Source organism: Osmerus eperlanus, chromosome 23, assembly GCF_963692335.1.
Source record: "Osmerus eperlanus chromosome 23, fOsmEpe2.1, whole genome shotgun sequence".
Taxonomy (NCBI): Eukaryota; Metazoa; Chordata; class Actinopteri; order Osmeriformes; family Osmeridae; genus Osmerus; species Osmerus eperlanus.
Window position 1 is genome coordinate 2,217,684 of NC_085040.1, and position 22,917 is coordinate 2,240,600.

The following is a 22,917-nucleotide window of genomic DNA, read 5'->3' on the forward strand; positions in this document are numbered from 1 at the left end:
CCCTGACCTGCCTCTAACAGAGTATTTTTGCCCCTTATTTGTGACTTTTAAACATAGTAATATTTCTTTGCCAGCTACGTAGCTGTTGCTTGCCATGTGTCCTAAGAATTGTTTTGTTCGGAATGACCTTTGTTTTATACTGTGCGCTTGATGAATGAATCACCTTGACTTTGGATGTGTGGGATATTGTCAAACACTGTTCTTGGGTGTGTCCTGATAACCACATAACACAAAGCCATGTTCAAGGAAATAAGTGAGCATGTGTGAGTGTATGTGTGTGTGTGTGTTGTAAGTCTCCTACCTTGAGCAGTCGTGTCCGCTCCACCCCTGACTGCAGTGACACCTGTTTGGTCTGATGCACCTCCCACCATTCAGACAGGGAGACGAACACACGGCTGTGGACACACCAACACACGTCATGGTTACACGTCATGGTTACACGTCATGGTTACACGCCATGGTTACACGCCATGGTTACACGTCATGGTTAATACCATAATACAAGGCCGTTATCATAATATATATCCCCCCAATATTCAAATCTGGTCAAAATGTCCTCACCAATATATTGATATAAAAATACAAATATAAATGTGCTACGCTACGACAGGCGTAGCACATTTATAAAGGAGAGGGGGATTGTCTGTCACTGGACCCAGCGAAAAGTATGTCAACATTGACTTGGTTGAAAGTACAGGTGCTGGCATTAGTACATTCAGCTGTAATGTTTAATGTTTAAGCTTGAATATAGACAACATAATACAACATTGCCACAGACAGTTCAGAGAAAAAGTCAGTAGTTAAATGAAAGAGTCAGGATGAGGGTAAAGTCTCTGTGTGTGTTTGATTTAGCTGTTGAGGAAATGTGCCTGGCTGACTGAGCATAGCCGATGGTCGTCAGGGCAGCAACGTCACTATGGCAACAGCACATCCCTGACAGTAAAACGATTAGCTAGAGCTCTTACTGTACCCAGTGACGCAGGGTGAATAAGCGCCACCTGTCTCCATGACGTCATCAACACTTAAGTGACATCACGCGCAGGACATACAACCTGAATGCAGTCGGTATGTCGAATGGCACGAAGACTTCTATGGTCAATCCAGGTGCATGCTTCAAGTAACTCCACGCACACAAACACGCATCCGCCAGCACATGCATGTACATACAGGCACACACGCTTATTAAAAGAGTCAAATCCGCCACACACTCACCGCTGTGACAGCGAGTCCCTGTCCAGCCCGTGGGACAGTCGCACTGGTAGGGCGCTACGCAGCGGCCACCGTTTAGGCACGGCAGGATGCAGATTGCTGTGATTGGACAAGAGAGACCAGATTACATATCATGGTAAGAGGAAGTCGAGGCATGACTCATCAGGAACTATTTCTTGTTGTTGTTGTTAGAATCTGTGGAGTAAGATTTACATTTACATTACATTTAGTCATTTAGCAGACGCTAAATGCAGACTTACAGTAAGTACAGGGACATTCCCCCAAGGCAAGTAGGGTGAAGTGCCTTGTCCAAGGACACAACGTAATTTTGCATGGCCGGGAATCGAACTGGCAACCTTCAGATTACTAGCCCGACTCCCTAACCGCTCAGCCACCTGACTCCTTACGGCAGAGAGGGAAGATGGGCCAGAGCTAAACAGGAAGCCGTTTCGAAAAGACTCTCACAAACACTTTCCCTCTTTCTCTCTTTTTCTCTCTGACACACACACTTCCTCTCTCGTGCACGCCCACTGTTTCTTCCTCTAGTGAATCACAGTGTTTTGGGCAAAACACTCAAAAATTACAGCTAGGTATTCATTTAATTTCCTTCAGTAATCATCGCTTCATTCTTTGTAGTCTAATAAGGCCCTTAATCAGCTGCCATGGAAAGAATCTTAGAATCTCTGCTCCAATCAGTTTTCTATGGCACTCTGAATTAACGCAAGAGTTACAGTGAGTCATATTCCATTTACTCTGACAGTTCAAACATGTTTTTGAGTTTATAACTGAAACTTTTAATGCAGGTGGAGGAAGAACTGTGATCTGCACGCCTCCCCCCTTTGCATTTCCACGCCTCCCCCCTTTGCATTTCCACGCCTCCCCCTTTTGCATTTCCACGCCTCCCCCCTTTGCATTTCCAGTTGTGCTCCATCTCATCAATGCCAATGAAGGTGTTGTTATTAATCTTAAAATATATTTAGATCAATTTAGATCTTAACCCTGTCCTCAGGGAACCCCTGTCCCGCATGTTTTAGATGTTTCTTGGCTCCAACACACCTGATTCAAATGCATGTTCGTTACCAGGCTTCTACAGAGCTAGACAACGACCCATTTATTTGAATCAGGTGTGTTGGAGCAGGGAAACATCTAAAACATGCAGGACAGGGGTTCCCCGAGGACAGGGTTAAGAACCACTGATGTAGATGATATATCAAGATTAACAGCGATGTCTTCAGGTCACTCACGTTCTTCACACAGCCGTCCCATCCAGCCCTCAGGGCAGGAACAGGTGTTGGGTCTCTGACACGCTCCTCCATTCTGACACTTCAGCCAACAGATAGCTAGGAGACATACACACACACATACTTCATTATGTGCCTAGTTACCACATTGTTCTGAAGACTTCAAACACATTAGTTTCTGACCGACTTACTAATCGGTGTGTTAAGACAAGCATTCTTGTAAGCCATGCAAACAAACAGGCCACAACCATGCACGAGTGAGCATTCCAACCTGTAAGGTGACACAAGTAAACGTGACAGACAGGCATACAGACACGGGATCAGCTCCCCTAACAGGTTTGGGAAGTTTGGGAGTGGTGTGCAAGTGCAGCCCTACAGGAACAAGACCAGCAGGGGAGTGAAGAAGTAACTGCAGTATGAGCAGCTTCTGGGCATTCATTAGAAAATCAGGAAAATTCCTCCCTTCTTCTTAGGTCGAAGGGTTGGCCAATCAGGCGCTTTGCCCCCTGAGACAAGTAGAGGTGGGTTGGGGGCGGGCTCTCTACCTCTGCAAGTGGGAGGGGGGGTCCAGGTGCCGTTCTCCAGACACAGGCTCTTCCCGATGCCCTCCATGGCGTAGCCCCCGAAACACGAGTACACGGCCACGTCCCCGAACTGGAACACAGCCCCCCGCACCACCCCGTGGGCCACGTGGAGGGGAGGGCCGCAGGACACCCCTATAGACAGGCCCAGATGGTACGGCCCATTGGTTACTGAGTGCGGAGGGTGACTTCATGTCGACCTCAGTTCAGGGGTGTCAGATTAACTTGTTGCCATTTGAACTTTCTGAAATGTTTTTGTTCAGGTTGTTTTTTTCTTTCTATGAATAGGTAGCTTTTATTACAGAATCTCCACAGTTTCAAAATGGACTCTTGTGAAAACATAATAAGCAGCATTGTGGAACGTGTGTCAAACAATGGCCTGTTGCTGAATCAAGCCACAACAGAGAACCACGTGAATATGTCGTTGAGACGTCGAACAGTTAAAACTTGGTAACTCTCATGGTCCTGGTATCAGTGCGTTAGGAAAGACCCTATCATTAACCAATCAGTGAGTAAATCTATGCAACCGAGAGGTGGAAGCAACCAGACATGCAAACACATGCTCTCACGAAACATGACTCATCAGCACTCACGCCATTGTACGGCACACAGAACAAATACCATGCAAAAGAGACTGGGACAGAGAGGCCTCACAAAGGTTTCCGTGACAACCGCAAGCCCGTAATTATTCAAACATGCCACACGCATGCCACAGAGTGCTCGTCGGTTAAAAAGAGCGACCATTCTATTCCGTTCATTCAGTCTTAAACGAGCAGGAAAGGGGAGGGGGGAGCGGAGCAGAACAAAAGCAGTTCAGTGTGGGCGGGGCCATGCGGACTGATTGAACACACGGGACACCAGGAAGAGGCGTGTCTCGCTTTAGCATGCTGTTTGTATTGTCATGTTGGTAACGTGTCCACATTTGTCTCCACGGAGACCTGACTGAACGCCCCTGTAGTGGGGGGGCAGCAACAGAGAGAACCCGAAACTTTCTGTCAGAAACAGAACTCTGCTACACTTAAGTGAGCGGACTGTAGAGGAATAACCAGACTGCCCCTGTAATTATTATACTTCCTGTTTATTTGATAATGATCCAAAGACGAATGCAGTCATTATAACCCTGTTTATCTAATGTTTTACGTAAGCAAATGCTACAGAGGTTCAATCTGAATGATGTAACCTTGAGAGGTTACGTGTAGGTTTCTGCCTCCTGTGTGAAATACTGTGAGCCTTCACTATTCACTAGCTATTCATCCTTCCAAGCTTATATTAAACTCTATCGAGCCTCAGAATTCTTTGGGCACTTGTTACTTGGTGGTATTTCAAACTGACTCAGCGAACCTGGGAAGCACATCGACTTCAACGGGATGTTGCCTTCTCTATTGATCCTAATGCAATCTAAGCATGGCTTGCATTCTCACTGTGATGCAATTCAACAGGAGTTAAGGAGAGCTGACTGCATCACATACACCCTACAGAGGCTGGACCTGGGCAGTAAACAAAGCTTTTTCCTGTGAGACAGATGCTGTTCTGTGGAAGCCAATCAGAGACTTCCAGGAGAATGCAATCAATGTCGATCGGGAAAATATGATGATGGTGACTCCAACCCTTTATCTTATCTCCCTGGTCGTCTCTGAGGTACGTTACACATTAACAGACTCCTTTGGGGAAGTTTAAGGAAGTTTGTGTGTGGTAAATTGTGGATTTTGTTGACGGGAAAAGACACAGAAAGCAACAGTGTGTGAGAGTCCTCCTGTGAGTGTGTGTGTGTGCGTGAGTGTGTGTGTGTGTGTGTGTGTGTGCTTGTGCCTGCGTTAACAACTCAACCCCTAACCAAACTGTTGGGCAAAACCATGTGGACCAGGGCCCCCCAGGGCTGAAGAACCAAGAGTTCCCTACCCAAGATGTAAGACAGTCAACAGGCCCTGTCAGAGCTCCAGTCTGTTTGATTCGGACCCCTGGTGGCGCCCCCTGGTTTACTCACTCTCGCACACGCTGCTGACGGGGCTCCAGGTCTGGTCGCTCCTGCAGGTGATGGCGGCCGTGCCTTTGGCCTGGTGGCCCTTGGGGCAGGTCACAGGGAGAGACTGGCCCACGTGGAACACCGGCAGGGAACCGTTCCTGGTCCCCCCGCTCTCCCTCCACCCTGGGGGAGGGGGGCAAGACTGGGCTGGGAGGGGGAGGGGGGAGGAGAAGCATTAGAACATTTTTTTGTGTGTTAAAATCAAGCAGCATGAAATAAAACACTTTGCTGTTCTTTACTGCTGCTCTGCTCTTTACTACGCATACTGTGTGTAAACAACAAGCCACGTATTAGCATTGGACTTGGCTGGCGACACCAGGGTTCCTTCTGGTTGAATAAAACCATGAAAGTAACACCCAACACACCGTACACAGGCCACAGGTGGTAGAAGCTGTGTCACTTCATCACTGAATGAGTGTTAATAGAGTAGAGTTCATCCGGAACAGTCTCTGATGGAGTTACTTCATTATCTTCTGACCGAGCTCCACCGTGAAGACCTTTGGTCTTGTTGTCGTCTGGTGTCCTGAGCGTTTGCTAATCGTTAGGTGGTGAAATAGCTGCTTGATGCAAGACACTGCCTTCCCTGTCAGACCCTCCTTCTGTGTGGAAAGAGCTACGAGTGTGCTGTGATTGGTCAACCTCCACACAACCCAGACATTGCGTACAAGGTCTCTCCGGTAAACAAATCAAGTTTAGGGTAGAAAGAACTGGATACAAACATCTTCACAGACTAAACCTGTCACAAAAATAGAAAGAGAACGACACTAAATCTGAGGGGGAATGAGGAAAGGTTGGATGAGGTGTGACTGAAGTTCTTACGTCGGCAGATGGGGAAAGATGAGCTCCAGGTTCCGTCTCCTGTGCACAAGACCAGAGAGTCTCCTTCTATGCTGTAGCCTTTATCACAGTGGAACTCTACAGCATACCCGGTGGTCAACTTGTGGTCCTGCACCTTCCCATTCAGCATCTCCCTAGGGGCCTCACAGTCCAGGTAGACTGGAGAGTGAGGAAGAGGGAGGAGACAGAGAGGGAAAGGGGAAGTGAGAGAGGGAGGGAGAAGGAGGGGAGAGGGCTTGAGGGAGAAGGAGTGTTTGCATGAGTGTGTGTGTACTTTATATTTGTGTGTGTTTGCTTATAAAAATCGACTCCTTACCCTCACAAGATGGTACAGGCAGGCTCCATGTCCCATTGGCCAGACAGGTGACGTTCTGTGAGCCAGCAAGTCGCAGGCCAGGGTTGCAGGTGTAGCTTATGGTCTGTTGATAGATATCTCCTGAGGCCTGGTATTCTGAGTTCTCCACTAGGGGAGGAGGGCCACAGGACACCGCTACAGAGATAGGATGGGACGGGAGACAAAGAGAGAGACAGAGAGAGAGAGAGGGAGAGGGAGAGGGAGAGGGAGGGAGGGAGGGAGGGAGGGGAGAACAGGAGAGACTGAAAGTGGCGTTTGTGTTTTAACAACGTTCTTGTAATTAATTATTGCTTCGAGTTTGAATCTCTTTCCAACTTTACCTAGCCAATATTTCCTCCCTATATTGTTACAGAAGCAAAGTTGCCCCTCTTGTTTTTTATTTTCAAATCTAAAGCAGCAAACGGGCTGAGGTATTCGCCTCGGTTAAAAGTATGCTCTGCCTTCCTTTTACAGGGACTTCCGGAAAAACCGGAAGGTTGTCTTCTCTCCCCCCTTGTCTTTTTCTCTCTCCCACCTTCTCTCTCTTTCTCTCCCCCCACCTCTCTCGCTCTCTCCCCTCCTTTCTCGCTCTCTCCCTCTTCTCTCTCTCTCTCTCTCTCTCTCTCTCTCTCTCTCTCTCTCTCTCTCTCTCTCTCTCTCTCTCTCTCTCTCTCTCTCTCTCTCTCTCTCTCTCTCTCTCTCTCTCTCTCTCTCTCTCTCTCTCTCTCTCTCTCTCTCTCTCTCTCTCTCTCTCTCTCTCTCTCTCCCCCCCCCTTCTCTCTCTCTCCCCCACCTCACTCTCTTCTAAATTAATAAATTACTAATGAAAATTAAAAAAAATTACGTGTTAATTCTAGATGTATTGGCATGATCAGTATAACAATGCTTAAGAATAACTGATGAGTGCATGTGTATGAGTGTTTCATGGGGTAGCACAAGTGATGAGTGCATGTGTATGAGTGTTTCATGGGGTAGCACAAGTGATGAGTGGATGTGGAGGAGTGTTTCATGGGGTAGCACAAGTGATGAGTGGATGTGGAGGAGTGTTTCATGGGGTAGCACAAGTGATGAGTGCATGTGTATGAGTGTTTCATGGGGTAGCACAAGTGATGAGTGCATGTGTATGAGTGTTTCATGGGGTAGCACAAGTGATGAGTGCATGTGTATGAGTGTTTCATGGGGTAGCACAAGTGATGAGTGCATGTGTATGAGTGTTTCATGGGGTAGCACAAGTGATGAGTGCATGTGTATGAGTGTTTCATGGGGTAGCACAAGTGATGAGTGCATGTGTATGAGTGTTTCATGGGGTAGCACAAGTGATGAGTGCATGTGTATGAGTGTTTCATGGGGTAGCACAAGTGATGAGTGCATGTGTATGAGTGTTTCATGGGGTAGCACAAGTGATGAGTGCATGTGTATGAGTGTTTCATGGGGTAGCACAAGTGATGAGTGCATGTGTATGAGTGTTTCATGGGGTAGCACAAGTGATGAGTGCATGTGGAGGAGTGTTTCATGGGGTAGCACAAGTGATGAGTGCATGTGTATGAGTGTTTCATGGGGTAGCACAAGTGATGAGTGCATGTGGAGGAGCAAGTTTTTCAGGAATTTTGTCCTAGACGGCCTCTCATAGACACACACACACTCACTCTTACCAACACACTCAGGCTGAGCTCCGCTCCACACTCCGTCTCCCTGGCAAGTCTGCACAGAATCTCCCTGTAACAGAGAAACCACTGTGTGTGTTAGTCATTCCCCCCACACACATGCACACACACACATCCCCCAACCCTTCCATTCAGCAGACTCTGCAGCCAGTAACCATTATTTCAACACCACTCAGCACTGTGCTACACAGGCAGGGTGACTCAGCAACCTTGACGGGTACTTCAGATCCACCCTCTCATTGGAAGGAAACCGCACAGAAATCTTTCCAGTAAAACATGTTAGACAGCATATTAGGCAACTAGTGGTAGGTATTTTCGTACTTATTTTTGTTTATTTCTTATAAGTGAGAGAGACTGCCTTTTATGTGGAGGAAAGATTCAACATGCACTTTTTTAATATATCAGATGAATGTATTGTTCACTAGAAATCTGTAGAAAGCCACTATTAGCCATAGAAAACCAGGATCTTTTACCCCACTATTCAAAATATACATTCAATTTTGTTTTCAATTTTGTTGTCTGTATTGGTCAATTGGTTACCTTCATGTCAAACCCTGGGAGACATGAGTACAGGATAATATCTCCGTAGCTGTATCCATCGCCCTCGGCAATGCCATTCAGAAGAGGAAGTGGTTTCTGGCACAGCACCACGCCACAGGGAACAGAAGACAGGGCAGGGGACCAACTTCCTCCCACCTGCAGCAGCAGCACACAGTTCAGTGAACCAGCATCAGACGATACGCTGATACGATACGCCGATAAGATATGCCGATACATGGTTAGCACATAAATAAATAAACAAACAGAAATCTGTAGTCTGTAGTCAAAACAAGATATTGCGGCTCTCCTACCTGGCACTCCGCCACGCCAGGGCCTTGGAGGGTGAACCCGGGCGGGCAGGAGAGGGCGATGGTACCCCCCACGGGGGTGAGGTCCTCGCCCGTCAGCAGGAGGTGGGAGGTGAGGTTGGAGGGCCGGGGGCACGGGGAGGGGCGACACCTCACGCTGTGTTTGGACCAGGAGCCGTCCTCCAGGCAGCTCAGAGAGTCTGACTGTGTGGTCCTCTCATAGCCCTCCTCACACCTGGGGAGGGTGGGAGGGGGAGGAGAAGGGAGGAGAAAGGAGGAGAAGGGAGGAGAAAAAGCCAATGGGAGTTAGGATGAGAAAAGGAGGGCAGAAAAGGAGGAGAGTTTCACAGACAGACGTGAAAGATTAGCACCTTCCCCACCATTTTCAAACCCTTAAATAGGAGAATAGATACATATGACACATTGATAGATACACTGTTGCATCTTAACAGAAAGTGTGTTGGTTTCTACCTGTAGTGTATCTTGCTGGGGTAGGTGAAGTCCTCTCCCAGCACCTGAGCATGTGCAAGAAGGGGAGGCACCCCGCATGACACAGGCTCGCAGCTCACCTTGGCCTCGCCCCACCTCCCGTCCCTGCCACAACTCAGGTGGGGGGACCCCTGCATCCGGTAGCCTTGCCTGCACCTGTAAGTGACAGTGTCTGGCGTGCTAGCACTGCCGCCCTGCAGGACAGCGTTGGGTACAGCGGGCGGGGCAGAATTGCACCTCCCCCGGCCGCACACGGGCACACCTGGGTTCCACACCCCGTCTTTCTCACACACCGCCTGGGAAGGTCCGAGGACGGTGTAGCCCTCGTCGCACCGGAAGAACACCCGGTCGCCGCACGCGTTGTCCCGTCCCAACACCACCCCATATTTCAACACCAGGGCGGGGCAAAAGCACGGCCGGCACTCAGGCACCGTCCCGACCCACTGGCCCTGTGAAGAGCAGCGCAGGATTGGGTCCCCCACCACCTTGTAGCTCTCGAAACAAACGTACTCCACCACGTCGTCGTAGCTGAAGCTGGAGCCCTTGAGGTAGCCGTGGCTGATGTCCTGGGGTGGGTCGCAGGCCACCACGTCACAACGGGGCCCCTGGCCACCCCACTGACCGTCACTCTGACACACGCGTGTGGCGGGGCCGCTGAGAGTGTACCCCTCCTCACACTCGTACCTCACCTCCGCTTCGTAGCCAAAGTCGGAACCTCGGATCAGTCCGTTGGGGATGGAGGGGGGTCTGTTGCAGTGGGCGGGGCGGCAGGAGGGGGAGGCTTCACTCCAGGTACCATCGGCCTGACACACACTGACCGCGGCTCCCTGTAGGAGGAACCCGGGCCGACAGCTCAGCTTCAACTGTTTGTTGTAGGTGTATTCGCCCCCCTTCACAGTGATGTCACCGGACACCAGGAGGGGACCGCAGGACACATGTTCACACCAAGGCTTTCCCCCGTCCCACTTCATGTCAGCCCGACAGGTCCTGGTGGCGCTGCCCTGGAGGACGAATCCGATGTGACACTCGTACACCAGAACACTGAGGAACAGGAAGGAGCCCCCGTGAACCGAGCCGTGATCGAGGCCTCCGGGGTCGCCGCAGGAGACGGGACGGCAGAAGGGGACGCCGTCGGTCCACTGTCGGCCCGACACGCACCGCCTGACGGCTTCTCCTCTGAGGGCGTACCCCTCGTCACACCCGTACCGGGCTAGGCTCCCCAGGGACGTGTCGGTCACGTTGGCCCAGCCATGGGCCGGCGCGGGGGGGGTCTTACACTCTGCGGGGACGCACTGGGGGGCTGTCCCATTCCAGCCCCCGTCCTCCAGACACATCAGCATGGTCGTCGTGGTCAGGTCGTAGCCCTTATGGCAGCGGTACATGATCACGGTCCCGTGGAGGAAACTCATGTCCATGGGTGAGGCAGCGGCAGTGGCGCCCCCCTGAGTTGTGGAGGGGTTGGTGCTGTCTCGCCTGGACAGCTCTGCACTTGGGTCCAGCACCCTGATATAGTCACCAAAGTCTATGTGAGGAGGGAGACCACAATCTGAGGGGACACACACCGGCACAGTACTGGACCAGCCAAACTCCTCACAGGTCAGATGGTTCTGACCCACTAAGTGGAATCCCGGGAAACAGCTGTAGAAGATGGTGACGCCGAACTTATGGTCCAGTCCTTCCACAAAGCCATTTTCTATTGGTTTGGGAGGAGAGCAGGAGATCTGAACGCAAACAGGCGCCTCCTGATCCCACATCCCATTGGCTAGGCACTTAACAGTCTCGGAGCCTTGGAGACGGTATCCGCGGCGACAGGAGTAAGTGACGGCATGGCTGAACTGCAGCTTGGTGTAAACCACTTTCCCATTGGCTATCTCTTTCGGAACGGAGCACTCGATTGGCCTACAGGAGGGGACCCCTCCAATCCAGACGCCACTTTCTCCACAGAGGACCGTGGTGTTGCCCGCCAGCGAGTAGCCAGGCCGGCAGCTGTACTGGGCCGTGCTGAGGTACGTGAGACCCTGCACGTCCACTATCCCATTAGCTATCTCCGCCGGCTGCGGACACTCGACAGGGATGCATTCTGGGTAGGGGCTACTCCACTGCCCATTGGCCAGGCAGGTAACCGACCCATCCTCCCTGAGCGTGAAGCCGTCCATACACGAGTAGGTGACCACCGTGCCGAAGTAGGACGGCGCCGAAAGACGCGCCGCCGAGGGGTCTCCAAACGCCACCTCGGGGGCGGAGCCGCACACCACCTGCTTGCAGACTGGGAAGGTGTCATTCCACTCCTGGGACGGGGTGCAGCGGAGGGTCCGCGCCCCGTGGAGGACGTAGCCCTCCTCGCAGGACAGCTCTACGGTACCCGAGTCCGAATCGAGGCTCCTCAGAACCAGATGGTTCTCCTCCAGTGGGGGCTCGGGACACTGGACCGGTGAGCAGCGTGGACGCCGCGTCTTGTCCCACTTCCCGAACTTCAGACACGTCCAGACGGAGTCCCCCGCCAGCTCGTAGCCCTCATCGCAGACGTACTCCACCTTCCTGCCCACCTCAAAGGTGGAGCCCCGGTAGTGTCCGTTTACGATGTCAGGGGGCGGGTCGCAGGTGAGGAGGACACAGGTGGGCGGCTCGATGTTGGACCACACCCGGTTGGCCTGACAGGCGCGCTCCGGTCGGCCAATCAGGCGGTAGCCAGGGTTGCAGGCGTAGGTCACTTTGCTGTTGAAAACGAAACTGCAGGTCACTTTGCTGTTGAAAACGAAACTGCCTTTGATCTGTGGTGGAGACTGAGAAACGCAGAGAGGTTTTGTAGTCAGTTAAAAACCTAGAAAACACATCACAAACATTCTGCAGCAACTGACACAAAAACAAACAAAAAACGATAAGAAAATAAATCTTTCCGAATGAGATAAAAAAAAAAGATTCACGTATTCTATCCAAAGCAACATACAGGGAAGAATTGTATCCGCAGTCAAAGCTATACCCGTTCCTCCCTACACTTAACATTGCAATGATGCTCCACGTCGTCCCATACAGGTGTGAGTGTGTACCCCTCACCTGTATGAATCCGTTCCTCAGTATGGGGGGGCTGAAACAGGACACGGGCTGGCAGGTGGGCAGGACGCCCCCCCACTCCCCGTTCGCCTCGCACGTCCTCCTCTTCTCCCCCCGGATCAGGTAGCCCTTGTCGCAGCTGTACGCCACCATCGCCCCGAAGCTGTAGTTGGATCCGCTCACGTCCCCCTTCTCGATGGTCGCCGGCTTGGAACACCTCACCGGCACGCAGCCCACGTCGAACGCCGACGGCGCCCACTCCCCTCCCATCATGCACCTGAGCGTGGCGGTGGAGTTGAGCACGAACCCCTCCTCGCACTTGTAACTGACCTCCGTGTTGCTGGCGTATTTGGGTTTGTTGGCCGCGTCCAGGATGGCGTGTGGCAGGTCGGGCGGACGCTGGCAGAAGTTGGCGATGCAGCGAGGTGTCTCTTGGCCACCAGGGGGCGCCCACACACCCTCGGCGTTGCAGACCAGCCCCGAGTTGTTGCTGGCGGTGTAGCCGTCGTTGCAGTAATAGATAGCCTTGTCGTTGTAGAGCTTGTGGCTGGCCATGGCCAGGGCGTGGTCGATAGTGGGCGGGTCCCCGCAGGAGCGTGGGACACACTGGGAGGAGCTAAGGCTCCACTGACCACTCGGCAGGCACTCTGTGGTTTCTGGACCAATGAGAGTGTATCTGGCAGGGACAAAGGACCAATTAAAAGGCCATTAATAAAGGAAGTGAGGAAACAGAAATGGAAGCAGGAAAAACCTATGTATTAGGCTACAGCTAATAGTACACTTTTATAGGACTATGAAAAGTGGCTGACTAACATGAAACCTACCTGACTAACCAAAAACATACCTGTGTTACACATACAGACTTAACAATGCAAACAAATCATATAAATTAAATATCTACCCTTCTTTGCAGACATAGTGCACCTTGTCACCAAGGGCGTGGCTGTCCCCCTTGGTTACGGCGTCTCTAAGGGCGGGGGGGTCGCCACAGTGGACGCTGTCACAGCGAGGGGTGGGGCGACTCCACTCCCCTGACGCCTCACACACCACCTCCCCGGATCCCTGCAGTCTTCAAAACCAACACTGTCCATTATACACACACACACACACACAGAGATCTACACACACCAACAACACACACAACCTCTTACCTGTACCCCTCAGCACAGGTGTAGGTGACGGTGGATTGATAGGTGTTCCCCTTCACAGTGTAGTCTGCATGCTGTACCGATGGGGGGTTGCTGCAGGTGACGGGCTGGCAGGCAGGGGGCGCTCTGCTCCAGCTGAGGCTGGTCATGCACTGGGACTCATAGAAGTCCTGAGGAAGAAACCCCTTGACACAGCTGAGGAGGGGGAGAGAACAGGCAAGTTTAGACTAGAGGTCAAAAAGTTCAAACGAATCAAGGACGACCACGCAGCGTAACTGTTGTTCACAAGGATAAACAGTTAATCTTTTTGTCGATTCACAGAGAACACAAAGCGAGACAGTAAGGTAGGTTCAAAACAACAGGCTTTTGTAAAATGGCCGACAGTGGTACCTGAAAGTCACCTTGCTTCCAAACGTGAAGTTTACCCCCTTCATGATGACGTTGTCAGGAACAGGGGGACTTCCACAGGACAGAGCTGCACAACAACACCACAGGCTAGGTTAGCTGCATGGTTCTTTAATGAATAACTATGACACAATCTGATAAGGCTTCAAAGAATTATGCAGAAATACGGTATGAAATGACACCCTTAGGAGTGAACAACCTGAAACATCGGATGAAGGAGAACATTACTAGAACACTCGTGACTCAGAATTCTGAGAAGGAAACCTCCAACAAACAGTACATCTCAGTTCCTTGTGAGTCATAATTCCTTCGGCCTAAGGCCGGGGAGCAGAACAGTCCACAACACCCACACGTTACCACTGGCACTGCCAGACTAGCGATGGCAGGCCAGGTGAGACAGCCTCTGGATGGGTTTTTTTTCTCCATCTTTTTCTGTCTTTCTCTATCTCTCTCTCTCCACAAAATGTCCAGTGGTCACCTCACACCTTCAGGCGTGGTCACACAAGCCCGACTTGACCCCGGGGAAGTGCTACATACAGACTACTTCCCCCAATCCTAATGTCAACTCGCCCATCTAGATGTCAAGGTGACCGACCAAAGATGCCAGATGCCCAGATGTCCAGTCATTTAACAAGCTACAAAACAGCCTGGATATTTAAGAGGGATAAATCCCATAAACTCCCACAACAGACTGTGTCTGGGGCAGGGCTCACAGTTAACTTTTTTTCCTCACTGTCCCGAAGTGCAAAATGAACCGTCCCAAACTGAACTTGACCTGTCTCAAAATGTAAATGGTTGTGTTTTTGCATTTTGACATTCTGACATGGGTCTAGGTTATTTGCAACACTATTTAAGTAATCCATAGAAGCGCTATGAAATCCATAGCAGTGCTTGTAATGTGAATAAATTGTTCATAGTTTATGGAATTTTAAGCTAGAGCTAAATGTAATATGTTTCACATGCCTTGTGTTTAAACGTGTTGAACCACTGGTGTGTGCATTTTATATTGTTATTGTCTATCATCCCGCAGTCGTCCCAAAGTCTGTGTTGAACCGTCCCAGATAGGCGTTGGCATGGTGCCGGGGTGGAGATGGATGTTGCCATGGTCACTCAGTCTGCCGACGGTGCAATGGACCCAAGCCCACTGTTCCAGCACAGACCCGGCCCAGACAAAGAGACAGCTGGCCAGGCTGAGATCAGCCTTCGAGCAATTGTGTGTGTGTTCCTGTGTGTGTGTGTGTCTGCAGTGTGTGTGTGTGTGTGTGCATGTGTGTGTGTGTGTCTGCAGTGTGTGTGTGCGTGTGTTCATGTGTGTGTGTGTGTCTGCAGTGTGTGTGTGCGTGTGTGTGTGTTCATGTGTGTGTGTGTGTCTGCAGTGTGTGTGTGGGTGTGTGTGGGTGTCTGCAGTGTGAGTGTCTATTTGCATAGTAATGAGAACACAAAAGCGTTCAGGATCAAAACAACTTCCTTTCTTGTATCGCTCGTTACCCAAAGCCAATCGTTCATTCTGTGAATGAATATATTAAGAATGAAAGCACTCTCTTATCCTTTCGTTTTTAAAGTGAAAGCAAACTCATTTCCTGTGGTAAGATATACAACAGAAGAATACAACACGATATTGCTCATTCAAATGAACACATTCAAATGACTGATTAAATCCCATTACAGGTTTATAAGCACATGTTTGCTATCGGTGTTGAGGCCTAGACACGCCCCCAGGTTATTCTCCTCACCTCTGCAGTACGGAAAGTCCCCATTCCAGCTTCCTGTCTCCAGACACTTTAAGTGAGCAGAGCCAATCAGCTCATAGCCCACCTCGCAGGAGAACGTGACATCACTTCCCATCAGGAAGCGATTGCCTTTCCTGTGGCCGAACTCCGGAGAACCTGGGTTCTGACACTTCACTGGTTCTGCGACACACGCAGAGAGAAAACCACACAATTAAGTGTGCACAATGTTGGAAGGACGTTCGAAATATGTAATCGTGTGTGTGTGTGTTTGTGTTTAACCTGTGCAGTTCTTTCCATCTCCACTGTAAGGGTGTATACAGGTACAGATGTATGACCCGTCTGTATTCTGACAGCTGGCGTGTTCGTCACAGTCCGATCCTAGAGCACACTCATCCACATCTTAACACACACACACACGCACACACACACACCACACATATGCGCACACACACACCAAAACCATCAACACAACCATGGATAACACCAATATTGAGCGATCGTCCATACTGACCGACGTGTACTACAGATGGGCAGAGTGCCCAGACGTGTGGCTGGTCTCACCCAGACAGGCTGGAGGGTTGCCCCCCCACTTGCCACTGTTCCCACAGGGCATCTTAGCATCGCCCAGAAGGTAGAACCCCGGGTGGCACTGGTAGACCACCGAGCTGCCCGCCTGGAAGTCGGAGCCCTGGTACAGGCCGTGCTCCAGGGGGAGCGGGGGCCCGCAGGTCACTCCTGCCCAGCACACAGGGGTCAGGGGTTAGAGGTCAGTGGGTCAGAGGTACGACCATGAAAAGGCTGAGGATGATTCCTGAGGGATTTTTGACTCTGGTTTTGAGTGATGGTGAGAGACGGGGAACCACCGGGTAGTGCATGATGTGTGTCTGTGTGTGATCATGTGTGTATACAGTATATCTGTGTGTGTATATCTGTGTGTGTGTCTGTGTGACCATGTATGTATTCAGTATATCTGTGTGTGTATACAGTATATCTGTGTGTGTATATCTGTGTGTGTGTCTGTGTGACCATGTATGTATTCAGTATATCTGTGTGTGTATATCTCTGTGTGTGTCTGTGTGACCATGTATGTATTCAGTATATCTGTGTGTGTATATCTCTGTGTGTGTGTGTGTGTGTGTGTGTGTATGTGTGTGTATGACCATGTATGTATACAGTATATCTGTGTGTGTATATCTGTGTGTGTGTGTGTGTGTGTATGTGTGTGTATGACCATGTGTGTATACAGTATATCTGTGTGTGTATATCTCTGTGTGTGTGTGTGTATGTGACCATGTGTGTATACAGTATATCTGTGTGTGTATATCTGTGTGTGTGGGTGTGTGTGTATGTGTGTGTATGACCATGTATGTATACAGTATATCTGTGTGTGTATATCTCTGTGTGTGTGTTTGTATGTGTGTGTGTGACCATGTGTGTATACAGTATATCTGTGTGTGTATATCTGTGTGTGTGTGTATGTGTGTGTGTGACCATGTGTGTATACAGTATATCTGTGTGTGTATATCTGTGTGTGTGTGTGTGTGTATGTGTGTGTATGACCATGTATGTATACAGTATATCTGTGTGTGTATATCTGTGTGTGTGTGTGTGTGTGTATGTGTGTGTGTGACCATGTGTGTATACAGTATATCTGTGTGTGTATATCTGTGTGTGTGTGTGTGTGTATGTGTGTGTGTGACCATGTGTGTATACAGTATATCTGTGTGTGTATATCTGTGTGTGTGTGTGTGTGTATGTGTGTGTATGACCATGTATGTATACAGTATATCTGTGTGTGTATATCTGTGTGTGTGTGTGTGTGTGTGTGTATGTGTGTGTGTGACCATGTGTGTATACAGTATATCTGTGTGTGTGTGTCTGTGTGTGTATATCTGTATGTGTGTGCCACACATTCAACACCTACGATCACAGCGCGGCAGGGGGTGGCTCCAGCCTCCTTTGTTCTGGCACTGCAGCAGTGGCTCCCCCACCAGGTAGAAGCCGGGATCGCAGGACAGCTGCACCTGGGAGCCTGGGCTCACCGCTTGGCTCGAGGCACGCAGGTGCCCCTCTGCATTCTCCAGCAGGGGGCAGTCTAACACAAAACATAAACATCAGTTTAAGCACTCTCTTTGGTTCTAGATTTTATATCTCTGTCCTCCTATAAGCAATATCTTAAAAGATTGTCTTTACACAATGTATTTCTGTAATCTCAAATCTAAACAAGTTGTTCAGGGGCTACAGAAGGTGTAGGAGAAAAGAGTTGACAAGTCGTTCAGGCAGATGAACAGAAGGCCATGATGATGTCACGACGCCGGGTGGATCTGCTCACCAGCACAGAAGATGCTGTCGCGGTTGACCTTGACCCTGCCCACCACCCCGGACAGGAAGTCCGGCCAGGCCAGGACGTTGCCTCGGTGGGTCACATGGGACACAGGGCAGCTGCTGGCCAGAACCTTGACCTGGGGACAGAGGGACACGACAACCAATCACTGCCCAGATCCATGGTCACATGGTTGTGAGGATGGCGTGTTGCTAAATCACACTTCTCAAAGTACAGAAGGTTTAATCTGCCAGGAATAGCAAAGTGCAGAGTGTAGGTTCATGGCCTGTCAAGTCCAACGGGTGGACTCACCTGCTGTGGAGTGAGGACCCTGTCCCAGATGTTGAGCTGGCTGATGGAGCCCACGAACGACTCCACAGGGTTGAAGCCCTCACCTCGCTGGTCCTGGTCTTGACCCAGTACCAGCGCCCCTCCGCCTGGGGAGAAAGGTCAGGGGTTAGAGGTTAATCATTACCCACAATCACCCTTTTTCCTTTACATATGTAAGCATATATCTATCACCATGAGAAGCTGGGTGCTGAATGGAAGACATGTACCCCTGCAGTGGCTGAAGTTGGGCGAGATTGCATTTTTACTTTATGAGTACTCTTTGGCAACTTTTGCAGTACCTAGGCCTGGCCTCCCATTGAGCAACCTCATGATATATCCCTCCCTCCCTCTCTCCCTCCCTCCATCCCTCCCTCCCCCTCTCCCTCCAGAATCAGCCAGGGGATATCACTACACCTGGGATGGTGGTGCCCACTGACAGGCCTTTGCCTCCGTCCGACAGCTTCCCGTTGATGAACACCCTCCAGTCCCCGTCCCAGCTCCGCCACGACACCCCGATGTGGTACCAGTGGCCGGTGTTCACCGCTGGGCAGTCGGTGATCCGCTCCTTCCCGTTCACATACAGAACCCACCTGGAGGAAGGAGGGGGGGGAGAGAATATGAACGAGGGGCTGCGGCTCGGAGCGCAGCCGTGGTCGTGACTGCTAGACCCTTTGTGGAGACTGACCCGTTGTAGTCGATGAGCAGGAAGGCGTTGTCGCTGCCCTCCACGGCGTAGGAGATGGGCGTGCCGTAGTTGGTGCTGTCCGATGACCTCATCCAGAACGTGCACGTGATCTCAGTCAGCGCCGGCATCACGCCGTCCATCATCACGTAACCGTGGATACCCGACACCTCGAAATCCAGGTTGAACGCGGACGACATTTCTGAAGACGTTGGATGAGGAGGGGAAGAGTAAGGGATCATGAGAAATATCCATTCCTACTTTACTACCTTCCTCATCCTCCTCTTCCCTTCTCTTCCTCCCTCTTTCTGCCTCTATGTACCCGTGCCCTTCTGTACCTCTCTCTCTCCCTCTTCATTTACACATGCACCTGTCTCCCTCTCTGCACCTGTCTCCCTCTCTGCACCTGTCTCCCTCTCTGCACCTGTCTCCCTCTCTGCACCTGCTTCCCTCTGTACCCGTCTCCCTCTCTGCACCTGTCTCCCTCTCTGCACCTGTCTCCCTCTCTGCACCTGCTTCTCTCTGCACCTGTCTCCCTCTCTGCACCTGTCTCCCTCTCTGCACCTGCTTCTCTCTGTACCTGTCTCCCTCTCTGCACCTGCTTCTCTCTGCACCTGTCTCCCTCTCTGCACCTGTCTCCCTCTCTGCACCTGCTTCTCTCTGCACCTGTCTCCCTCTCTGCACCTGCTTCTCTCTGTACCTGTCTCCCTCTCTGCACCTGCTTCTCTCTGCACCTGTCTCCCTCTCTGCACCTGTCTCCCTCTCTGCACCTGCTTCTCTCTGCACCTGTCTCCCTCTCTGCACCTGCTTCTCTCTGCACCTGTCTCCCTCTCTGCACCTGCTTCTCTCTGCACCTGTCTCCCTCTCTGCACCTGTCTCCCTCTCTGCACCTGCTTCTCTCTGCACCTGTCTCCCTCTCTGTACCTGTCTCCCTCTCTGCACCTGCTTCTCTCTGTACCTGTCTCCCTCTCTGCACCTGTCTCCCTCTCTGCACCTGTCTCCCTCTGCACCTGCTTCTCTCTGTACCTGTCTCCCTCTCTGCACCTGTCTCCCTCTGCACCTGCTTCTCTCTGTACCTGTCTCCCTCTCTGCACCTGCTTCTCTCTGTACCTGTCTCACACCTGGTTCCGTTGAACCCAGGCTGGCACTTGCAGGTGTAGGCTCCCAGTCCGTCCACACAGCTGGCCCCATTCACGCAGGGGTTGGGGTCGCACTCGTCCACGTTCACCTCACACAGGCGGCCCCGGTAGCCCTCCACGCACTGGCACCTGGGACGTTACCACGGAGACATGCATCACACGTGCGAGTCAGATGGCTGAGCGGTTAGGGAATCGGCATATTAATCAGAAGGTTGCCGGTTCGATTCTGGCCGTGTCCAATGACGTTGTGTCCTGGGGCAAGGCACTTCACCCTACTTGCCTCGGGGGGAATGTCCCTGTACTTACTGTAAGTCGCTCTGGATAATGACTAATTATAAATATAATATACACCACACGCTGCTAACTCGTACCTTCCCTGTGAGCATGCTCGCAAGCATATCGCTCGTCTACAATTACCCGCGAATGCAGCGATGAACTCCAATTAACTTCAACTACACAGCTGTTCCCTGTCAGTCTCTCTCCCTTCACCTGAAGTCGTTGACGGAGTCCTTGCACGAGCCTCCGTTCAGACAGGGGGCGCTGTCGCACTCGTCCACGTTGACCTGGCAGCGCTCCCCCGAGAAGCCCTGGGTGCAGATGCAGGAGAAGCTTCCCGTCAGGTCCTCACACACGCCCCCGTTCAGACACGGGCCCGACACACACTCGTCGATGTCAAGCTCACAGCGCGAACCTGGAACGGAACACGTTCATCACACCTAGATCACATCTGATCCACCCGACTATATTGATAACCTTTATTAGAATTTCTTAATTTGAAAATCACCAGGACATGGATTTGAAATCGCTTGTGGACTCTGATAGGACTGTTACTTCCTGTCCCTAGCAGATTAGACTAAGGCTGTGATCATTCTGGCCAATCGCAGAGCAGTAGAGTGACATAGCATCATTCTGGCCAATGGCAGAGCAGCAGGTGCGGGTGCACTGTCTCACCTGTGTACCCGTCAGTACAGCTGCAGGTGAACTGGTTGACCTCGTCCACACACACCCCCTCGTTCAGACAGGGGGAGGAGCTACACTCGTTGGTCTCCACCTCACACAGCAAACCTGGGACGGAGGAACAGTGTGTGTGTGTGTGTCTGCGTGCATGCCCGTGTGTGTATGGGTGTGTGTGTGCATGCCTGTGTGTGTATGTGTGTGTGTGTGTATGCGTGCATGCCTGTGTGTGTATGTGTATGCGTGCATGCCTGTGTGTGTATGTGTGTGTGTGTCTGCGTGCATGCCCGTGTGTGTGTGTGTATGCAACGTCCATTACCTAAATATCCAGGCTTGCACTGACAGATGAAGTCTCCCATCCCGTCCTTGCAGACGCCTCCGTTCTGACAGGGGACGGAGTCACACTCGTCTACATCCGTCTCACACTTGGCTCCTTCAGATGAACAAGGAGGGGTTATCACGAGTCACATCCAATCAAACATGCCTTCAGACGAACAAGGAGGGGTTATCACGAGTCACATCCAATCAAACATGCCTTCAGATGAACAAGGAGGGGTTATCACGAGTCACATCCAATCAAACATGCCTTCAGACGAACAAGGAGGGGTTATCACGAGTCACATCCAATCAAACATGCCTTCAGACGAACAAGGAGGGGTTATCACGAGTCACATCCAATCAAACATGCCTTCAGATGAACAAGGAGGGGTTATCACGAGTCACATCCAATCAAACATGCCTTCAGACGAACAAGGAGGGGTTATCACGAGTCACATCCAATCAAACATGGAGGCATACTGAAAAACAACACAGCCTACTGACATACAAATGACTCCTACTAGTACGGCACGAAACTACAAAAGAGTCTGTACTGGCTACTGGGTCTAGAACATAGTCTGTACTGGCTACTGGGTCTAGAACATAGTTTGTACTGGCTACTGGGTCTAGAACATAGTCTGTACTGGCTACTGGGTCTAGAAAAGAGTCTGTACTGGCTACTGGGTCTAGAACATAGTCTGTACTGGCTACTGGGTCTAGAAAAGAGTCTGTACTGGCTACTGGGTCTAGAACATAGTCTGTACTGGCTACTGGGTCTAGAAAAGAGTCTGTACTGGCTACTGGGTCTAGAACATAGTCTGTACTGGCTACTGGGTCTAGAAAAGAGTCTGTACTGGCTACTGGGTCTAGAACATAGTCTGTACTGGCTACTGGGTCTAGAAAAGAGTCTGTACTGGCTACTGGGTCTAGAACATAGTCTGTACTGGCTACTGGGTCTAGAAAAGAGTCTGTACTGGCTACTGGGTCTAGAAAATAGTCTGTACTGGCTACTGGGTGAGAACCAAATACTGGGTCTGAGGTCCCAGGTAAACCCTCCAGGACAGGCAGGTGTTTACCTGTGAAGCCGGGCAGGCAGGTGCACACGTACCCCGCCCCCACCTCCTCACATGTGCCCTTGTTCTGGCACGGGTTCAGGAAACACTCGTGGAACATCTAAACAGCCAATGAGATGTTAGGTTTACACACACACACAGTATACACACACGCACACAGTGTGCACACACACACACACAGTGCACACACACACAGTGCGCACACACACACACACATGTCTGCCTGACCTGGCTGCTGGCCTGATAGTCCTCTATGACCACGACCTCGGGAGCTGAGGTCACGCTTTCCTCCTTGGGGAGGAAACTGGAGCCGAAACCTAAGGACAGAAGGGAGGAGAGGGGGTCGGAAGGAGGGAGGGAGAAGGAGAGAGAGGAGGAGAACAAGTGATAAAGAGAGTGAAAGGGTGCGAGAGAAAGGGAGTGAGAGAAAGGGAGAGGGAAAATAAATCAGAGAGAAGCACTTCACACTGTTTAAAACAGAAGCCATATTATTACTGCAGTGGTATAAGGATGGTTATTCTCTCCAGACTTGGCCACG

General features: G+C 51.0%; 1 protein-coding gene across 3 annotated transcripts in view; it reads right to left on the minus strand.

Annotated features, from left to right (window-relative positions):
• svep1 (sushi, von Willebrand factor type A, EGF and pentraxin domain containing 1) overlaps nt 1-22,917 on the minus strand; it is a 29,589-nt gene that overhangs the window by 678 nt on the left and 5,994 nt on the right. Inside the window, exons 11-40 of one of the 3 annotated variants that reach the window (XM_062449388.1) lie at nt 22,608-22,696; nt 22,383-22,479; nt 21,308-21,421; nt 20,986-21,099; nt 20,524-20,725; nt 20,006-20,163; nt 18,899-19,097; nt 18,628-18,803; nt 18,196-18,320; nt 17,893-18,022; nt 17,485-17,655; nt 16,122-16,295; nt 15,840-15,959; nt 15,564-15,740; nt 13,816-13,900; nt 13,429-13,620; nt 13,179-13,346; nt 12,281-12,953; nt 11,963-12,009; nt 9,209-11,932; nt 8,741-8,972; nt 8,430-8,585; nt 7,878-7,941; nt 6,208-6,381; nt 5,874-6,050; nt 5,016-5,201; nt 2,996-3,166; nt 2,454-2,549; nt 1,213-1,308; nt 302-395 (exon numbers count right to left, since the gene is read on the minus strand). In XM_062449388.1, the coding sequence (XP_062305372.1) occupies nt 302-395; nt 1,213-1,308; nt 2,454-2,549; nt 2,996-3,166; nt 5,016-5,201; nt 5,874-6,050; nt 6,208-6,381; nt 7,878-7,941; nt 8,430-8,585; nt 8,741-8,972; nt 9,209-11,932; nt 11,963-12,009; nt 12,281-12,953; nt 13,179-13,346; nt 13,429-13,620; nt 13,816-13,900; nt 15,564-15,740; nt 15,840-15,959; nt 16,122-16,295; nt 17,485-17,655; nt 17,893-18,022; nt 18,196-18,320; nt 18,628-18,803; nt 18,899-19,097; nt 20,006-20,163; nt 20,524-20,725; nt 20,986-21,099; nt 21,308-21,421; nt 22,383-22,479; nt 22,608-22,696 (7,381 nt within the window). The other 2 variants (XM_062449391.1, XM_062449389.1) reach the window with 2 other exon arrangements.